The 16339-nt window shown below is 39.3% G+C and overlaps 1 protein-coding gene and 2 non-coding genes across 3 annotated transcripts; all 3 read left to right on the top strand.

The window, feature by feature from the left end:
• Positions 1–1923: 1923 nt before the first annotated feature.
• Positions 1924–13127, top strand: OPN1SW (opsin 1, short wave sensitive). Its single transcript, XM_075208505.1, has 5 exons — positions 1924–2307; positions 3407–3575; positions 6834–6999; positions 9875–10114; positions 12892–13127. Exons 1-5 carry the CDS (start codon positions 1962–1964, stop codon positions 13018–13020), a joined length of 1050 nt encoding a protein of 349 aa, XP_075064606.1. The 5' UTR covers positions 1924–1961; the 3' UTR covers positions 13021–13127.
• TRNAT-AGU (transfer RNA threonine (anticodon AGU)) lies at positions 4213–4286 on the top strand. The gene has a single exon. It is a non-coding gene; the product is annotated as a tRNA-Thr (tRNA).
• On the top strand, positions 8982–9053 carry TRNAP-AGG (transfer RNA proline (anticodon AGG)). The gene has a single exon. It is a non-coding gene; the product is annotated as a tRNA-Pro (tRNA).
• Positions 13128–16339: the final 3212 nt, after the last annotated feature.

Here is a 16339-nt window from a genome sequence, read left to right as displayed (position 1 = left end):
GCCTGACATTTCTATTTCTGTTGATAACATGACCATAAATCCCACCCCGCAAGCTCGCTGCCTAGGTGTAATCCTTGACTCCCAACTATCATTTATTCCCCACATCAACTCTATATCTAAATCATGTTACATACATCTAAAGAACATTTCCAGGATATGCACATATCTCACACAAGACACCGCAAAAAACTTAATTCATGCACTCATCATCTCCCGCATCGACTACTGCAATTCCCTCCTTACTGGACTTCCCAAAGTCAGACTTTAAACCCTACAATCTATTTTGCATGCAGCTGCTATATTGCTTTTCCTTGCAAACCGTTCTTCCTCTGCTGAGCCACTCTGTCATTTTCTACATTGGTTGCCTGTATTTCAACGAATCCAATATAAAATTCTTCTACTAACATACAAGGCTGTGAACAAAATTGCACCAACATACATTTCCCCACTTGTCTCAAAATATCTCCCTACTCGACACCTCCGTTCTGCACAAGATCTGCGTCTCTTTTCCACTCTCATCACATCCTCCCATTCTCGGTTACAGGACTTTTTTCGGGCTGCACCCACTTTGTGGAATTCCCTCCCTCGCACAATAAGACTTTCCACGAGTCTTCAAACCTTCAAGCGTTCTCTGAAAACCCACCTCTTCATACAAGTTTATGATATTCCTCAACCACCATCTTAATCTCCCTAGGTTGCCCTATTACCACCCTCTACACAGCTAACCCAGGACAACAACCCTCTGACCAACATTGCTGGGTGACTGATCACACAGCCCACTCAATACTTTTACCTTTGCATTCTAGCTGGTCCATTGTGCAATATGATGTAGCACATGCCCCTGTGTTTCAAACTCCCATTGTCCCATAGATTGTAAGCTTGCGAGCAGGGTTCTCTTACCTCTTTGTCTGTATGTATTACCCAGTATTGTTTTATTAATGTTTGTTCCCAATTGTAAAGCGCTACGGAATTCGCTGGCTCTAAATAAATAAATGTTGATGATGATGATGATTTACCCATTGTTCTTATCTGTAAGTACTTGTGTAAATTTGTTCTATGTTCTAACCTCCTGAGGAACCCTTGTGATACCTTATAAATAAAATAAAATATGTAGACGCACCAGTGCAGCAGAGTGCACATTATTAAGGCATATTATTAAGGCACAGGTGTGACAGCTAACTCATCCACCCTCGTTTCCATTGTTGGTGCTGGTTGCCACAGAGCCTATTTGTCACGTGCTTGTTCTATATTTATAGATTTTGGCAACAAGGCACAGTGTATACTTTCAACTGCACTTTTCCCAGTGAGACTTAGTGAAAGCAAATCCACAGATTATGGTGTACTCAACATCACAAAGGATTGTGTGGAAGAACAACTGCCTCATTTAAGGAATGAATGAAGCAGTACATGTCTCATTATTTCATGCCAATCCAGTCCTTCAGAAATGTAGTTGCTCAATCATAAATACAATCTTATTGGAGTTCTAATCACGGTCCAGTGAGCAGATTTCATTCCTTTGTGTTGTCTACTGTAATTATATTTTGCACACGACCAAATATAGATATTAAAGAACGACTTGTTGTGCCCTTTTGCTCCACGGGAGGTTTCTGTCCTCCTTGAGCTCGCCTTATATGAAAGTGTTTTTTCCTGCATGGACGATTGCAAATAACTGAATTTAGAATGTGTGAAACAAATTAAAATAAATATCAATATGGAGTATGTATTATTGCAGTAACTGTTTACTGTCCTAACTTATAGCTCCCCATCCTAATCTGCCCCTCCAGCAGTCGCTGTTTTCCTACATCTTGCTAAGAATACAACATCCATAAATCCTTGTGGATGAATAGGATTATTGGCTGATCCTGATGAGTACTTAAAAGGATTGCAGTTAGAATAGGCCCTATATAATGGTCACAAAAGTAATCCAGAGACAGAGGTTTTTTTTTCATAGGAAAGGTGGGATGTTGGGGGAAGAAGAATTCTACCTTTTCAAGAATGTCTCCGATGTTGGCCCCTGGGATGGTCCCCAATATCATATTGCACCAAAATGGGCATTCAACCTACAGGCAATTTTTATGGGTGTGGTGTTTGTCATTGGCACATCACTGAATGCTATTGTATTAGTGGTAACTGTAAAATACAAGAAACTTAGGCAGCCACTCAATTACATCCTAGTGAACATCTCAGGGGCTGGGCTCCTCATGTGCCTATTTTCAATTTTTACTGTTTTTGTTTCCAGCTGTCAAGGATATTTTGTCTTTGGGAAGACAATTTGTGCTATAGAGGGTTTCTTGGCCTCATTCTCAGGTAAGACCAAAAATTACACATAAATCTGGACTTTCTTGCTGAAGGTAAACCAAGATTATCCCTACATTTTAGAACTTTGATCAGATTAGTAGACTCCTATTGCTTTATCTTCCACATTTATAATTATTATTAATACTCAGAAATATTTTTTTATGAAATATTGTATGTCAATATGACAAATTACTGGAGTAGAAGGATGTACCACAGCCAATAGCGTGAAGTCAACTAGATTAATTGCTTCATATTTAAATTAGCATGATTATGATTTATATTATGTTTATACTACTGGCCCTGCATGGGTATGTGCATGCTCATCAGTTCACCCTCTGCTCAGAGTGACTCAAAGTGTACGAAGTGCACAGGGGGAATGGATGGAGTTCAAGGCGCTGGGCATCAAAATATTTAGTGATAATTATATTAAGCATATTCTGCAAAAAAGGTGCTAAAGTCCATTAACTTCCTTAACCCCCCACCCCCCACTACCAATAATTTTGTTTCCATGCTTTCGAAACTTCACTTGGTTTTTTAAATGGTCATGGCAATCTTTGTCACTCATTTAATTTTCACCAAAATCAGAACTGTATAGTAGAACGGAGGCATGAATGGTGACGGGGGCTGTCTCACCAGCACCTGTTGCCAACCTTGTCTCTCCTAGACGTTTATACTTGAGTGCCCGCCCAAGGATGACTCATTGTCTTGAGCCTTTACCATGGGAATATGTCAAGAATAAATCCTTACTACATTTTTCTTTCACTTTGCAGAACAACTCTTCTCTTATATTTTAAAATTAATTTCAGTTTATACCTCTCCCTGTCATAATTTTGCACCCAACAATTTTTGCACCATTACCCTCTCCCCTCACCCCCAAACCTTTGCACCCTAGGCTGTAGCCTAATTAGTCTATTGGATAATCAGGCCTCTCATACAGATTTGATCAATCTACATAGTCTTTAATAGTAAATGCCTGATTATTTCGTGCAGTTTTGCAAATCGCTAGTAAAAAGCCCCCAATGTTCAGACTGCCTCACCCAGTTCTGCCCTTCCCTGACTGAACAATTGTTATCTGTTCATAGTGAAGACTTGCCTCTTTCTCGCTTAGGTCTAGTCACTGGCTGGTCACTGGCATTCCTAGCCTTTGAAAGATACATTGTTATCTGCAAACCGATGGGAAACCTTTGCTTCAGCTCTAAACATGCAATGGCTGTTGTCTTGTGCACATGGATCATTGGTATTGGGGTGTCTGTACCCCCTTTCTTGGGCTGGAGCAGGTAATTGTTTCTTTTATTCAAATACTACCTTAGTGTAAAGTTTTCCGGATATATCTTTGTCAGGATGTTAGAGTGTATGGTAAATGGACACATTGCTCTTTATAACATAAATGGGGGAATTCAATTGGCCGCGCTACTGGAAAAAGTAATGCGGCCTGCGCATTATTACTGTTATTATGGTAATAATGCGCTTAATTAATATTGTTGCGGGGTTAAAATTGCTGTAATAGAGGTAATAGCTTTAACGCCGCACTAATTCGGGGAGAATTGAATTCCCCCCAGAGGGGCATATTCAATTATGATTCGCGGCTGCGCTTATAAAGAGTCATTACGGTAGCGCAATATTGTGGTTTTCTGTGCGCACCAGGACCGTGCCGCCGTGTGTAATGGCGGACCCGCGAATCGTAATTGAATATGCCCCAAATAGTTTTATACCGCAATATTGAAAATCTGCAATTTTGTTTTGCCAAATTTCATAGCTACAGATGTATCTATGCGCCTTTCAAAAACATATATCGTGTTTGAGACATGAACAATAGTGTAACCATTTGCTGTTATTACTATGAGATGCCCATGATTTATCCTGCTACCGGTGATTGAAATCAGGATAGAGATGTGAAAGCTGAAACCTACGTAGGGCGCTGTGGCTTAGTTGGTTAAAGCGCCTGTCTAGTAAACAGGAGATCCTGAGTTCGAATCTCAGCAGTGCCTACACTTTTTTTTCCTTTCCAGAAATAAGACAGTTTTAAAACTGTGGTAACTAATGAACATACTAACTATTATATATCAATAAAGAACTTTACAAGCGCAACCAGAGGTTGCTGCCCATAGATATGTTGTCTTTGTCCACAAAACTCTACGATGTACTCACATATTTCTTTTAATTGGTGTTTAAAATTGTAGCTATCAACTGAGCTTTTTAAGTTATAAAATAATTTCTGAACATATATATAGCTTGTAAAAATTGTAAATGCGCAAATGCATATTTATCTCTACTATGAACTGTACGTCATCCGACTGACAACTGAGCGTTTCACTCCCTTCTATTCCTCCTTCCTTATTTTTCTCTCCTTTTTAGCTATCCACGTGCCGTAATAAAGTCTATGTCTAGGTGGTCATAAAGTTGTCAGACAGAATTTATATCTGTATTTGTAAAGAGATCCAGTATTGTGGAAGGTTGTACCTCATTTTTCACGCTGGGATCTGGCGTTTATGAACAATTACTTTGCTACCCATATAGGAAAATAGAGATTTATATTAAGCTTTGTTGCTGGGGACGGTGTGAGTAAATAACGGAACAGAGCAGGAATCAGAACTATTCATTGAGAAAAAAAAACATTTAGGAACTCCCTCCTCTGGCAGTTAGGTGCCTGTTTGTTAAAGCAGGGAACGTTTGTGACAAGTTAGGGACTCGACCATTGCACTGGCTAGTTGAGTACCTGGGAGTACTACAAGGTTGGTGCATGGTAAGGGGATGTGGGTACTAATGGTCACATAACCTTGGGCTAGGAGTCATCTCTACTTGACATTTCATCATCTTCTAGGTTCTCCAAGCAGAAGCTTTGTTTCCCCCTGAATCCCAAACAGTTTCTTTTCCCTCTCTGTTGTCAGGCTGCTGGAAAAGGGGACCTCTGCTACTTGTTTGGTATTGTGTGAAATGTTACAAGTAATCATCCCTTTCCCTGAAGCTTTTCCTCTAGACACAGCATAAAGGATAAAAAAAAAAATGCAGCCCCAACAGGTGAAAAAATAAACACATTTATTTAGTTCTAGACATTGGCTGTGTCTCAGGGCTTCTGCTAGTGTAACAGCTGCAATTTTGCAATCCTTTGACCATCAGAAACCAAACTCCCCAGCCAGCACCAACCATAGCTTCCAATTCAATCTATCCAGCTGGGCCCACAGCATCTCCATTCCAAAACACACCAAAGCAGCTTCTAGCCCACTGATACACAAGATCTAGAACACCAGCCAGACATGGCCCCTGTCCACAGACTGCAACTTCAGGACTGTGCAAGGGAATTTGGACACAATAAGGCTCAGCATAAAGCACAGTGACATTAGTAAGGACGTACAGCTCCCCGGACAAGGTACACATTAACTTAACCCTTTACAAGATGTCCGTTACAGACACACAAGGTACAATAGGAAAGCACAGAAATGTCCGTAAAAACAGATAAACAGATATGCAATATAGTACAACATAACATGCTTTTTCTGGAGTATTTCTGGGGGAACATTGGACTAAAATAATCTATGTGCAAATCTGTGGGCAGTGCACCCTGACAAAGAGGTTACCTGGGGAAATAGATTTTTTTATGCTATTTAGGTATCCCTTTTCATCACACTCTCCTCTGAGACTTCCAGCATTTATCATATACAACTGCTATTAACATAGAAATCTGGATGAGCTATAGCTATCTAGTCACATGTCAATATTTGAATCAGTTTGTATTACTCTAATGTAGTTTCCAGACAACAATGCTTTGAGAGTGCAAAACATTAGCAGTCTAATTTTGCAAACCATGGTTGAAGTTATGCATTTTAGTGCATCTCATGCAGAGTTTGAGGCTTAGGCTAAAAGATGTCCCTTGCTTTACATATTCTTTAGCACCACAATAAAATCCGCATGTGAAGCAGCTATAGTCTGCATAGCAGTGGCTTATTCTTCGGTCTAAAAGAAAGAAATCTATTAAAATTAAATTTGGTCCCTTAATATGATTTACATGAAAAATAATAAACATATTTATGAGAGTACACAATATGCCATTCTGCTCCCTAATGGTGCTCAATCATATCTGTCTGAGCCAACTGTCAACAGGCCATTTCCAATTTGGTCACATCTACATGTGTGCAAACATGAAACATCTAACCTTTCCGTGCTCAGGCTGAACAGTGAATTCCTATTCCCAAATTATGAGCATTTTAACACAATTTACGTTCGTTTTGCACGCCTTAATGGATCAGGCCATCAGTGGCCAAATAGATAGGATCCTTTGTCTATCCTCAGATGTGAGCCAGTAAATAAGGTCACAGTGATCCTAACTAAAGAAAGAAAGAAAGATAAATTATTATTGTTATGTGAAAATAAAAAGCAGCCCCTAAAACGTAGAGTGTACTTTCTTTTATATGTGTTTTTTATTTTTTGCTTTTCCTTAACATGATATTTACTCTTTTCTTATGACTTTTCTCCTTGTTGGTCATTCTTGGTTACCGTTTTAGTTATTTTTATATCACCACTTCCTCTCTCTCACTCAGGTATATCCCAGAGGGCTTACAGTGCTCATGTGGTCCAGACTGGTACACTGTCGGTACGAAGTATCGCAGTGAATATTACACCTGGTTCCTATTCATCTTCTGCTTTGTTGTCCCTCTGAGCCTGATCTGCTTCTCCTATGCACAACTGCTGGGAGCACTGCGGGCGGTGAGTGCAGCAATAAGTATAGAACACAGAAATTATAGTTTCTATACGAGTTTGACGTATATTATGGACCTACATTATGCACACTCTTTCTCCTTTGTATTTATCAATGTGAGGGAGAGCTGCCACAATATTTCATTTAATACATTGTCATAATATTAACAAGATTGCACAAAAGCGGGAGTGGATCTTTTACATTGAATTAGGAATCATTACTATAAGGTTGCTCAAAGGAAAGGGACTGGTGAGTTTTATGTTTAAATACTTTGCCTTAATTGCTTTTTCTATATACACATTTCAAGTAATGTTCTAATTTCAGTATAACTTTTCTCCATGCCCTCCCTACCATAATCATTGTAAAGGTGCGGCTATAGAACGTTACATGATCTTTATTTCTCCCTCATCCAACTAATCGTTTTTGTTGTAAGATCTCCAGTTCCATGTTTAATAGATAATGTAATATTTTTAATGCTGAAGGGAGCATCATGCAAAGATGGTCGTTATACAGTACTCATGATTTTGACAGTTTTACACAGTCAGAAAACGAGTGGGGGAACCAAAAAAGCCTGACTCCACTTAGCATATTACAGTTACAATGTGGCTCCCAGGGTCTATGAGCAGTGCTATCCCACTGTGTGGGAGTTAGCTTTCTATACATCTTTTAGTGTATTAGCAACCCAAAGTTTGTTTTCAGTCTATGGAAATTGGAAGCCCTGTGCACAATTTACAATTGTATACATATAATTGTTGTGCTATACCACATAAGCCTGAGTCTGATTCCAATTCCAACACTACCGTTTTGTATGATAAAAAAAAACGTTGGCGATTTTGAACAGATAAAAATTAGTAACAGAATTTCTTAGCTACATTCAGCACATTATTGGACAGTCCTGCAGGGGAAATCCTGATATCTAGTTACTCTCTCTACAGATTCTATACATTAAGTAAGGTGCTGTGACCATCCAATCAGGTGGTGCACAAAAGTAGTTTTCCTCATATGATGTTTGCCTATGTGTCTGTGATTTTTGGGGTGTCTGCTGTCCAAGTCAGCATCAGCACAAATGTGTTCTCTTTACTGTGTGGAAGTGGGTGGGGTACGTTATAATGACCCTGATGAATCCGCCAATAGTTACCCCGACATGATGACTTTGCGTCGAGGATCGATGAAGACTGCTGTGTGAAGCGACTGCAACCAATCCTGATGAAGAATCTGCCACGACTTGATGATGTCGCTTACATCAGCGACGCTGTTTTTGCTGCTGTTAAGGCGGTAATGTAAGTATGCACTCATGGACAATATACAATGCTTTGTAAAGTAGATTGTCCATGGCATGTCATCAAGTCGCGGCGGATTCTTCATTCATCGGGATTGGTTGCAGTCGCTTCCCACAGCAGTCGTCATCAATCCTCGTCGGAAAGGAGCCCTTCGGAGTCATCATGTCAAGGTAAGTGTTGTCGTGGTAGTCAGCATCGATATGCTGACTACCATCGGTAGAAGTGCATATATCATTACAAATCTACATATGTATTCTTGTAGTGCTAGTATTCATTCACTTTCAGGTAGGATAAGGTCAGCCTCTACAACATGACACCCCCTTTGTACAAAATGCTTGACTCCTTGAAACTTTCTTAACAGGAAAGTGCAATAATAAATAGAGAATGAGGTTGGAGTAGAAAATTAAGTACAGAGTTTAAGTCATACTTGCCAACTCTCCTGGAATGTCCGGGAGACTCCCGCATTTCGTGTGAGTCTCACAGACTCCACTTCCTAGGGAAGTGGGCAGAATTGGGTCCAAAACGCCACGATTCATTCAGAACCGCGGCATTTGGCCGGACCAAAATGGCGTGAATTTTGGAGCCCCGCCCCCATCACGCCCACCTGCCCTGGCAGGCTCCCGGAAGCCAATTTCAGAAAGTTGGTAAGTACGGTTTAAGTGGTCATTTTAGAGGTTCTGCAACATTGCTTTTCTCTAAAACTTTCATCTGGCTCGTTGGTCTAGGGGTATGATTCTCGCTTAGGGTGCGAGAGGTCCCGGGTTCAAATCCCGGACGAGCCCAATTTTTTCGGCACTTTCTATTTTTTTTTCTTCTTACACAAAGTTGTTATTTTATCGAAATGTGATGCAGAATGAATTGGTTGTTCTCAAAATATCAACAACAATATTTATTCATATAGCACCAGCATATTCCATAACTCCTTACAATTTGTAGCAAACACAGTAATAAAACAATGCTGGGTAATACAGACAGACTGAGAGGTAAGAGGGCCCTGTTATTGTTAAGGAGATAATACATCAGTTTAACCTTACCATATAAAAAAGCATGCAGCACTGAGCTGGGACCAAAACATGTCATTGTGTCATTAGATATTTGTTCTTCCAATGGTCAGATCTTGGGTATATATAACTATAATTAATTCACATTTGTCTACTTGGATTGGTCCCTAGCCTTTACATTTACTGAAGTGTAAAAATACTTGTGACACTTCAATTTGCATGTTAAGCTGATTCTTACAAAGGCTGACTGTGCACTGTTGTCTGCAATTATTATACTTTTAAAAAACTGCTGAATCTTCAGTATTTTCCAGTATTTAATAATTCTAGTATTTTGTCACTATATCCGAGTCATATATATATTGCAAAGCATGCCCATAGGATGAGAGCATGTACAATATTTGCAGTGGCATAGAGCATTGAATAGCACTGCCATAGCATTAGCATTTTTCTTACTATATTAAAAATATATATATGTTTTCTAAAGTTATAGTACTAAGAGTAATAATCGCTTACTGTATAATGTGTTAATGTTGCAGCCACGATCCATTTGTACTTGTTTGCCTCTACAATATAGACTGACTTGTTATTTTTTATCCCTATAGGTTGCTGCACAGCAGCAGGAATCTGCCAGCACACAGAAGGCAGAACGGGAGGTGTCCCGTATGGTCATAGTCATGATTGGATCCTTCTGCCTGTGCTATGTCCCCTATGCAGCTATGGCCATGTATATGGTGACTAACCGAAACCATGGGATGGACCTGCGTCTTGTAACCATCCCTGCTTTTTTTTCCAAGAGCGCCTGTGTCTACAATCCCATCATATACTCCTTCATGAACAAACAGGTAATGTGGTCCATAACATGTACTAGCATGACTGGATTACAAAGTTGAAAGCATTTTCCCCTTTTATGGGCATTTTGTATACCACAAATGTGACCACCATGTAAATACGTGCTTGTATCTTCTCAAGCCTTCAGAGCCACACTACCTTTTCTCCACATTCACATCTGTTTAATCCATTTCCACCTCTTCCTACAATAGCATTTAACATGTCACTGAATATTTTACAAAAATAAAAATAATACACAATCTGAAGTGACATTGCACTGAACTATGCATCATCACACTGCACCCACATCCAATTAGAGTTACCTTGCCCCTTTCAATCTCCCACTTCACACCACTTGAAAGCAACCCATCTCCTCTATTCAACATTAATTCCACTGAAATATTCTATCTTTAACTTAATACAGGATTTGTTTTTTTCTGCTTTCAAAGTACAGGAATTATTCTAAGAAAGAAACCCTCACATGACCCAATTTACAGACCCATTTTGGTATTGCCATTTGGCTAAAAAATGAATTAATCTCTCTATAATAGATAGGACATCATCTCCGACAAACGCAGACACGCTAAGCGATAGAGTATAGCTTTTTTTTCGAAGCAAGCCATGTCTGGGACTATCAGCTTTAAGTAGTCCATCTATTTAAATCCCTTTTGTGACCTTCCTCATATCTAACCAATGCCATTGCTCTATTCAACACACTCCTATTTTCATACCTTATTCGTCCTTGACCAATCATTATGCAATCAGCATTTGCCAGAGATGTTCTACTGAATAACTCCTTTTTATCAAATGAGTTCAATATGCAGATATCCTATTAATGTATAAATGGTACGGTCAGAAGAGGTTTTAGAACCTTCCTTTAGTGTGCAAGAGGGATAGATAAGAACACAAGTGTATGTGCTAATGATAGATGAATGTGTTCTGAACTAATAGGACAAACATAACAGTACCTGTAGCTCTCACACCGATTAACATATAGTGGAGACCTGGGGATAAATTTATCAAGCTGCGGGTTTGAAAGTGTGGAGATGTTGCCTATAGCAACCAATCAGATTCTAACTGTCATTTTGTAGAATGTACTAAATAAATAACTAGAATCTGATTGGTTACTATAGGCAATATCTCCACTTTTTCAAACCCACAGCTTGATAAATTTAGCCCCTAGAGCGGTTTGATACTTTGTGATGTATATGATAGACTTGCTCACCTGTTGCCGGTGTAAAGTGTGTCAGTGTAAGCATTTAAAGATAAGGTAGATGTTTCAAAAATCTATATTACCAGGATGAGCATCTAAAACCTACATACCATTAAATCTTAAAGGAAGTATAAAAAAAAAAATGGGAAAAGATTTGGAGATATAAGTAGAATAATTACTATAAATATTAAAACAAGGCATTGCAGTATAAACTGCAAATGTTTAACTCACATTTATTATTATTATTATTATTATTATTCACACATATCACTAATATTGTTTTTAATATTTCCCTTGTGTTATGAAATAGGGATACTGATACATGATATACTCATTTTAGTGGAATAATAAATAATTTTCATACAAGACAACCAGAAGTGCACCAATAAAATGACACCCTTTTCTCTCCACTTTTCAAATGCAGTGTTTGGTATAAACCAGCATGCCCACTTTATTACTGTGGATTTATTGGGCCTCATTTACAATTGGACTTCGGTACATTTTTGTGGTGTAAATATACACATTTCTGCACTGCTGATGCATACTAGAAGGGGTAAGCTCAGGATATTTAGGATGTGTACACATAAGTAGCATGGCCCCTGGAGATGCAACCTAATGAGATTGGATTCAACCCCAGATATGCTTCTTAGGAGACATTGGTTTTTCGTGTACTAGAGGCATGATTGAAATGAACATGATGATGATATGTGCAGCACTAGCTAGCTGGTTCTGAGTAAATGCTTATTGACCCATTTGGCTGTTAGTACTTAACCCAGCAATCTATTCGGATTTCTTATTTGTCATGTCCATTTGGACTTCTGCAGGAAATAAGATTCCCATTGGCTTTATAAAGAAGAAAACAGATGTGGGTTTCTTGATTTATATATAATGAAATACAAACATACAACAGATTGTTGTGTTTCATTATATTTTATGCCAAAAATGCGAATTTTACATGTATTAATGACACTGTCAAAACACTATTCTCTCTTGTATATATGAAATGTCATTATATTAGGTACAGATAGGTTAATGCAACTTTTGCATTTACGTGATCACCAAGTCACACCCACATCTTCTTTTCATACCTCGCCTCAACATCTCCTGGAGGGAAGCTGTGAAAGTGGCCAGTATGAGTAAACAAGGAGAGGGATTGCAAACAACCCTTTTAAAGTGGACCTGCAACCGGCACACAGTAGAGGCATCCATTGTATGGGCTGAACTAATTACTGATGTGAATGCAGCATATCACATATTGGTCAGACAGTCCCACTGTGATGCCACTGCTTCAGCCTGCAAAATGGATACACAGTGTGTAGCTAACGGATACACTTTAATTCAGAATCCAACCTCCTTCCAAATAATTACATTTATATCAACATTTGTACAAATGATTCTTACACGACTTTCTCTGGATCCCCCAAATATCAATTTACACTGATATATGCCTAGATGTCTCTGGAACTTAACGGGAAACAAATCTTAAGGGTCTTGCTGTAAACCTTAAACGGCTAAAAACAAAAGACAACAAAAACTATTTAAAATATTTTCTGGTTTGACTACATTTATATTTCTCAGTTCCGTGGATGCATCATGGAGACAGTATGCGGGACACCTATGAGAGATGACTCTAGTGTCTCCACTTCCAGCCAAAGAACGGAGGTTTCTACAGTATCCCACAGCCAGGTCAGCCCATCCTCCAACTAAGATCCAGCATTTACCCAGGTACCCGGGACTGAGGAATGTACCCATGCTTCAGCACTAGCTGGTCAAGTTTCAAGCAGCACTGCAATAAAAAGAGATTTGAAAATGCATTTTCCAAAGATTTTTCTGTTCATATTACCCAATATCACAGTGACAACTGAGCATTGTTATTATTTGTTTGTGTGGAAGTATATATATATTTTTCCAAACATTTCCAATTATTATAAAAGTAAAATGACAAATAACTGCATTACAAGTGTCATTTTAACAGCAGTATTTCCACTGCAGTGTAATATGTCCCGTAGTCATTTCACTGGAAACACAATGTATCCATAACACTCTAAATCCCACAAAACTGCAATTCAAAAGGAGTCACTGCAGTCCTATATATCATATAGCCAGAGCCGTAACTAGGGTGGTGCGGGCGGTGCCATCGCCCAGGGCGCAAGCCCAAAGGGGCGCAGCAGCCGCCCGCTACCTAGCTCTGTTGTCAGGGATAAGGAAAGCCTTTGACTTCCGCAGTGGAACGGATATGCGTTCCACAGACAGGAAGTTCTGCATTTGCATTCCAAATACCGAACTTCCTGTCTGTGGATGCGTTCCACTGCGGAAGTCAAAGGAGGCACATCTTGACTGAAAGGGTCCGCTGGCATGCACTGCGTCGTGTCTGCACTCCTTTCTAGTTCAACTGTTTCTCCCCTCCCGCGTCTGGGTCCTCATATGGAGGGTAAATAACATTCATATTCTCTCTCTAGACCATTTAGATACACACAGGCATCCTGCTCCCGGGACACTTGTATGATACTATCAGCGTGCACCCGCAGCCAGCACACACATTATCGCCGGGTGACGCTGGCAGGTTTTGTTTGAATTAGCTGCTTTTTATTTCCTCCCTCACAAGGAAAGGTGTTTAATCAGCCGGGGTCTGACGGAACATTGTTTTGTTTCAGATAAACCCTGCAGCTCTGTAGTGTGAGATTTTACAGTTCCCCTTGCTGTTTGAAATCCATCCCTGCGGCATGTTTTATCCGCATAAAACAGATTATATGCAATCACAATATATAATGTGTATGCATACATGGGAGATTAATTGGAAGGCTTGTTAGATTAGTGGTGGATTTGTTCTAATGTGAGCTTTTATAGGATATTGTGGTGTTTATATTGATCATGTTGTTTCTTTGTCTCATCTAACACAATGCCAGTGCTAGCCACACCCACATTAGGTTGGCCACACCCTCTTGTCAAATGCCGCTTCCACTTAGATGGGGGGCGCCGGTGCCCTGTCTCTCCCAGGGCACCAAAATGTCTAGTTACGGCACTGTATATAGCACATTATAATCAGTTACATATCAAAGAAGCAACAGAGGAGCAGAGCTGAGAGGGCTGCAGTAGTGGTCAGAGCTGGATAGCAGTAGTAAGAGAAGTATAGGTGCTTTCTAATAATAAAGTATGGTGGCCTAGAAAGGAGGTGGAATAGCTAAAAGATAGCATTTAAATAGAGAACTCCTTTCATTTTACAACTTTATATTAAACTCAAAATAAAACAAACAGCAAAACATACTGTCATTTAATGAGAAGGTTGGTACATTAGATATAGACAAACAGTGCTGAGGCACAATTTTGTTTAATGCAGTAAAGCTGCACTCATTCAACATGCAAAGAAGCATACCATACAACGTTTGAACGTTCATAGGGGAGATTTTGCAGACGTGTGTGCATTGGAAGATACAGTTCCACCGATAGACGCACATTTTTGCTTTCCTATAAATCAATCGGATTGCTCCTTGGCTGCAAGTGAATTAAAGGCTAACTATCGAAAACAAAAAATAATATTGGTTGAATTTGAATACGTTAAATGCAAGTGTAATTTTAACAGCAGTATTTCCACTTCAGTGTAATATGTCCGTTAGTCATTTCACTGGAAACACAATGTATTAATAACACTCTAAATCCCAAAAACTACAATTCAAGAGGAGTCACTTCAGTCCTATATATCATATAAACACATTATAATCAGTCACAGATCATTGGATGTTGAAAAAGCTTCTGATCTGGTGACATGGGACAACCTTTTTGAATCCCTTAGAAGATTCGGTTTCCCTGGAGTTTACCTTTACATTACAGACCTTAAATACTAACCCTCAAACTCAAATAGTTTCTAATGGCCCTTTATCCCCTTTACTATTTGTACTGGCACTAGAGCCACTGACTATTCTGGCATAGTTGTCCGCAACAATGAGTGTATATCGGCCTGGTTTGCGAATGACTTGGTGTCGTTGATCTCCTGCTCTGAGAAATCAATCCCCTCAATAGTCAATTTTATTTTTGACTTGTGGGACAATTGCGGGATATAAATCATAAATTTTATCTATTGCTGAAAAACCACTCACTCCCGAAAAGTTTCTAATATTGTCACGTTTCCAATGTGTATCTCAGGAATTGAAACATCTAGGCAGCTATACCTCCATTTGCCCAAGTAATCTTTATGAATATAACTACCCCCCAATTATTCGGAAAATTTAATCCATCTTAACGAACTGGAAAAATCTTCCCTTTCACAGTTAGGCAGAAACACTGTGCTCAAATCAACTATCTTTCCCAAATTCGCCTACCAGTTGCGGATGCTCCCCCTTTCTCACTAGGCTCGACACACACACACAGATGTACGACTTTATTTACTACATCTTTGTGGCGAGGTAAAAGTCAGTGGATTAGGAGAGCCAGGCTCAGACAATCTAGAACACGTGGCGGAATTGGATTTCCTGATATAAATGCATTAATATACCCAGCACTTCAGATATGCCTCAGGATAGCTGCTTAGACAGGAATATTTTGTAAATCTAACTTTACAAAATTACTTACTTTCCCCCACGACTATCATACATCTTCCAAGATCACAGTTGCCAAAATGGGTACTGAACACTATTCTTTTTCACAATATATATATAAAGCATGGTTATCCATCATAAGAAACCTAGGCCATTCACGTGCCACTATCAAATATACAGCTATATGAGGAAATCCTGCATTTACTCCTGGCATGGACAATAATCCTTTTCCCTTGTGGAGAACAAGGGTATTTCCTCGATCTGGGATGTCTTTGACCCTGGAGGCATCCTACTCTCCTTTCAGCAGCTTAAGGAAAATTTCCAGCTTTGTAATACACATTTTTTCATGTGTTTACATTTTTGTCATTATGTCATGCCCCACACTTAGGGGAGGATAACTCTTCCTGTCCCCAGTGCTCTAGATAACTTATTACATTTTTTCAGAGGGACAAAAATTTAAAATTCAATATCTGTACAATGATCTTCTCACTCAA

The sequence above is a fragment of the Mixophyes fleayi genome, chromosome 4 (genome assembly GCF_038048845.1).
Source record: "Mixophyes fleayi isolate aMixFle1 chromosome 4, aMixFle1.hap1, whole genome shotgun sequence".
Classification (NCBI taxonomy): Eukaryota; Metazoa; Chordata; class Amphibia; order Anura; family Limnodynastidae; genus Mixophyes; species Mixophyes fleayi.
Note: the sequence above shows the minus strand (reverse complement) of the source record. Positions and strands in the feature narration are given on the sequence as shown.

Excerpts from the sequence above, each read along its gene's own strand:
- OPN1SW (XM_075208505.1), top strand. The coding sequence starts at position 1,962 with ATGTTGGGGGAAGAAGAATTCTACCTTTTCAAGAATGTCTCCGATGTT. Across the intron at positions 2,308-3,406 it reads TTTCTTGGCCTCATTCTCAG|GTCTAGTCACTGGCTGGTCA; the intron begins GTAAGACCAAAA and ends TTTCTCGCTTAG. Across the intron at positions 7,000-9,874 it reads TGCTGGGAGCACTGCGGGCG|GTTGCTGCACAGCAGCAGGA; the intron begins GTGAGTGCAGCA and ends TTATCCCTATAG.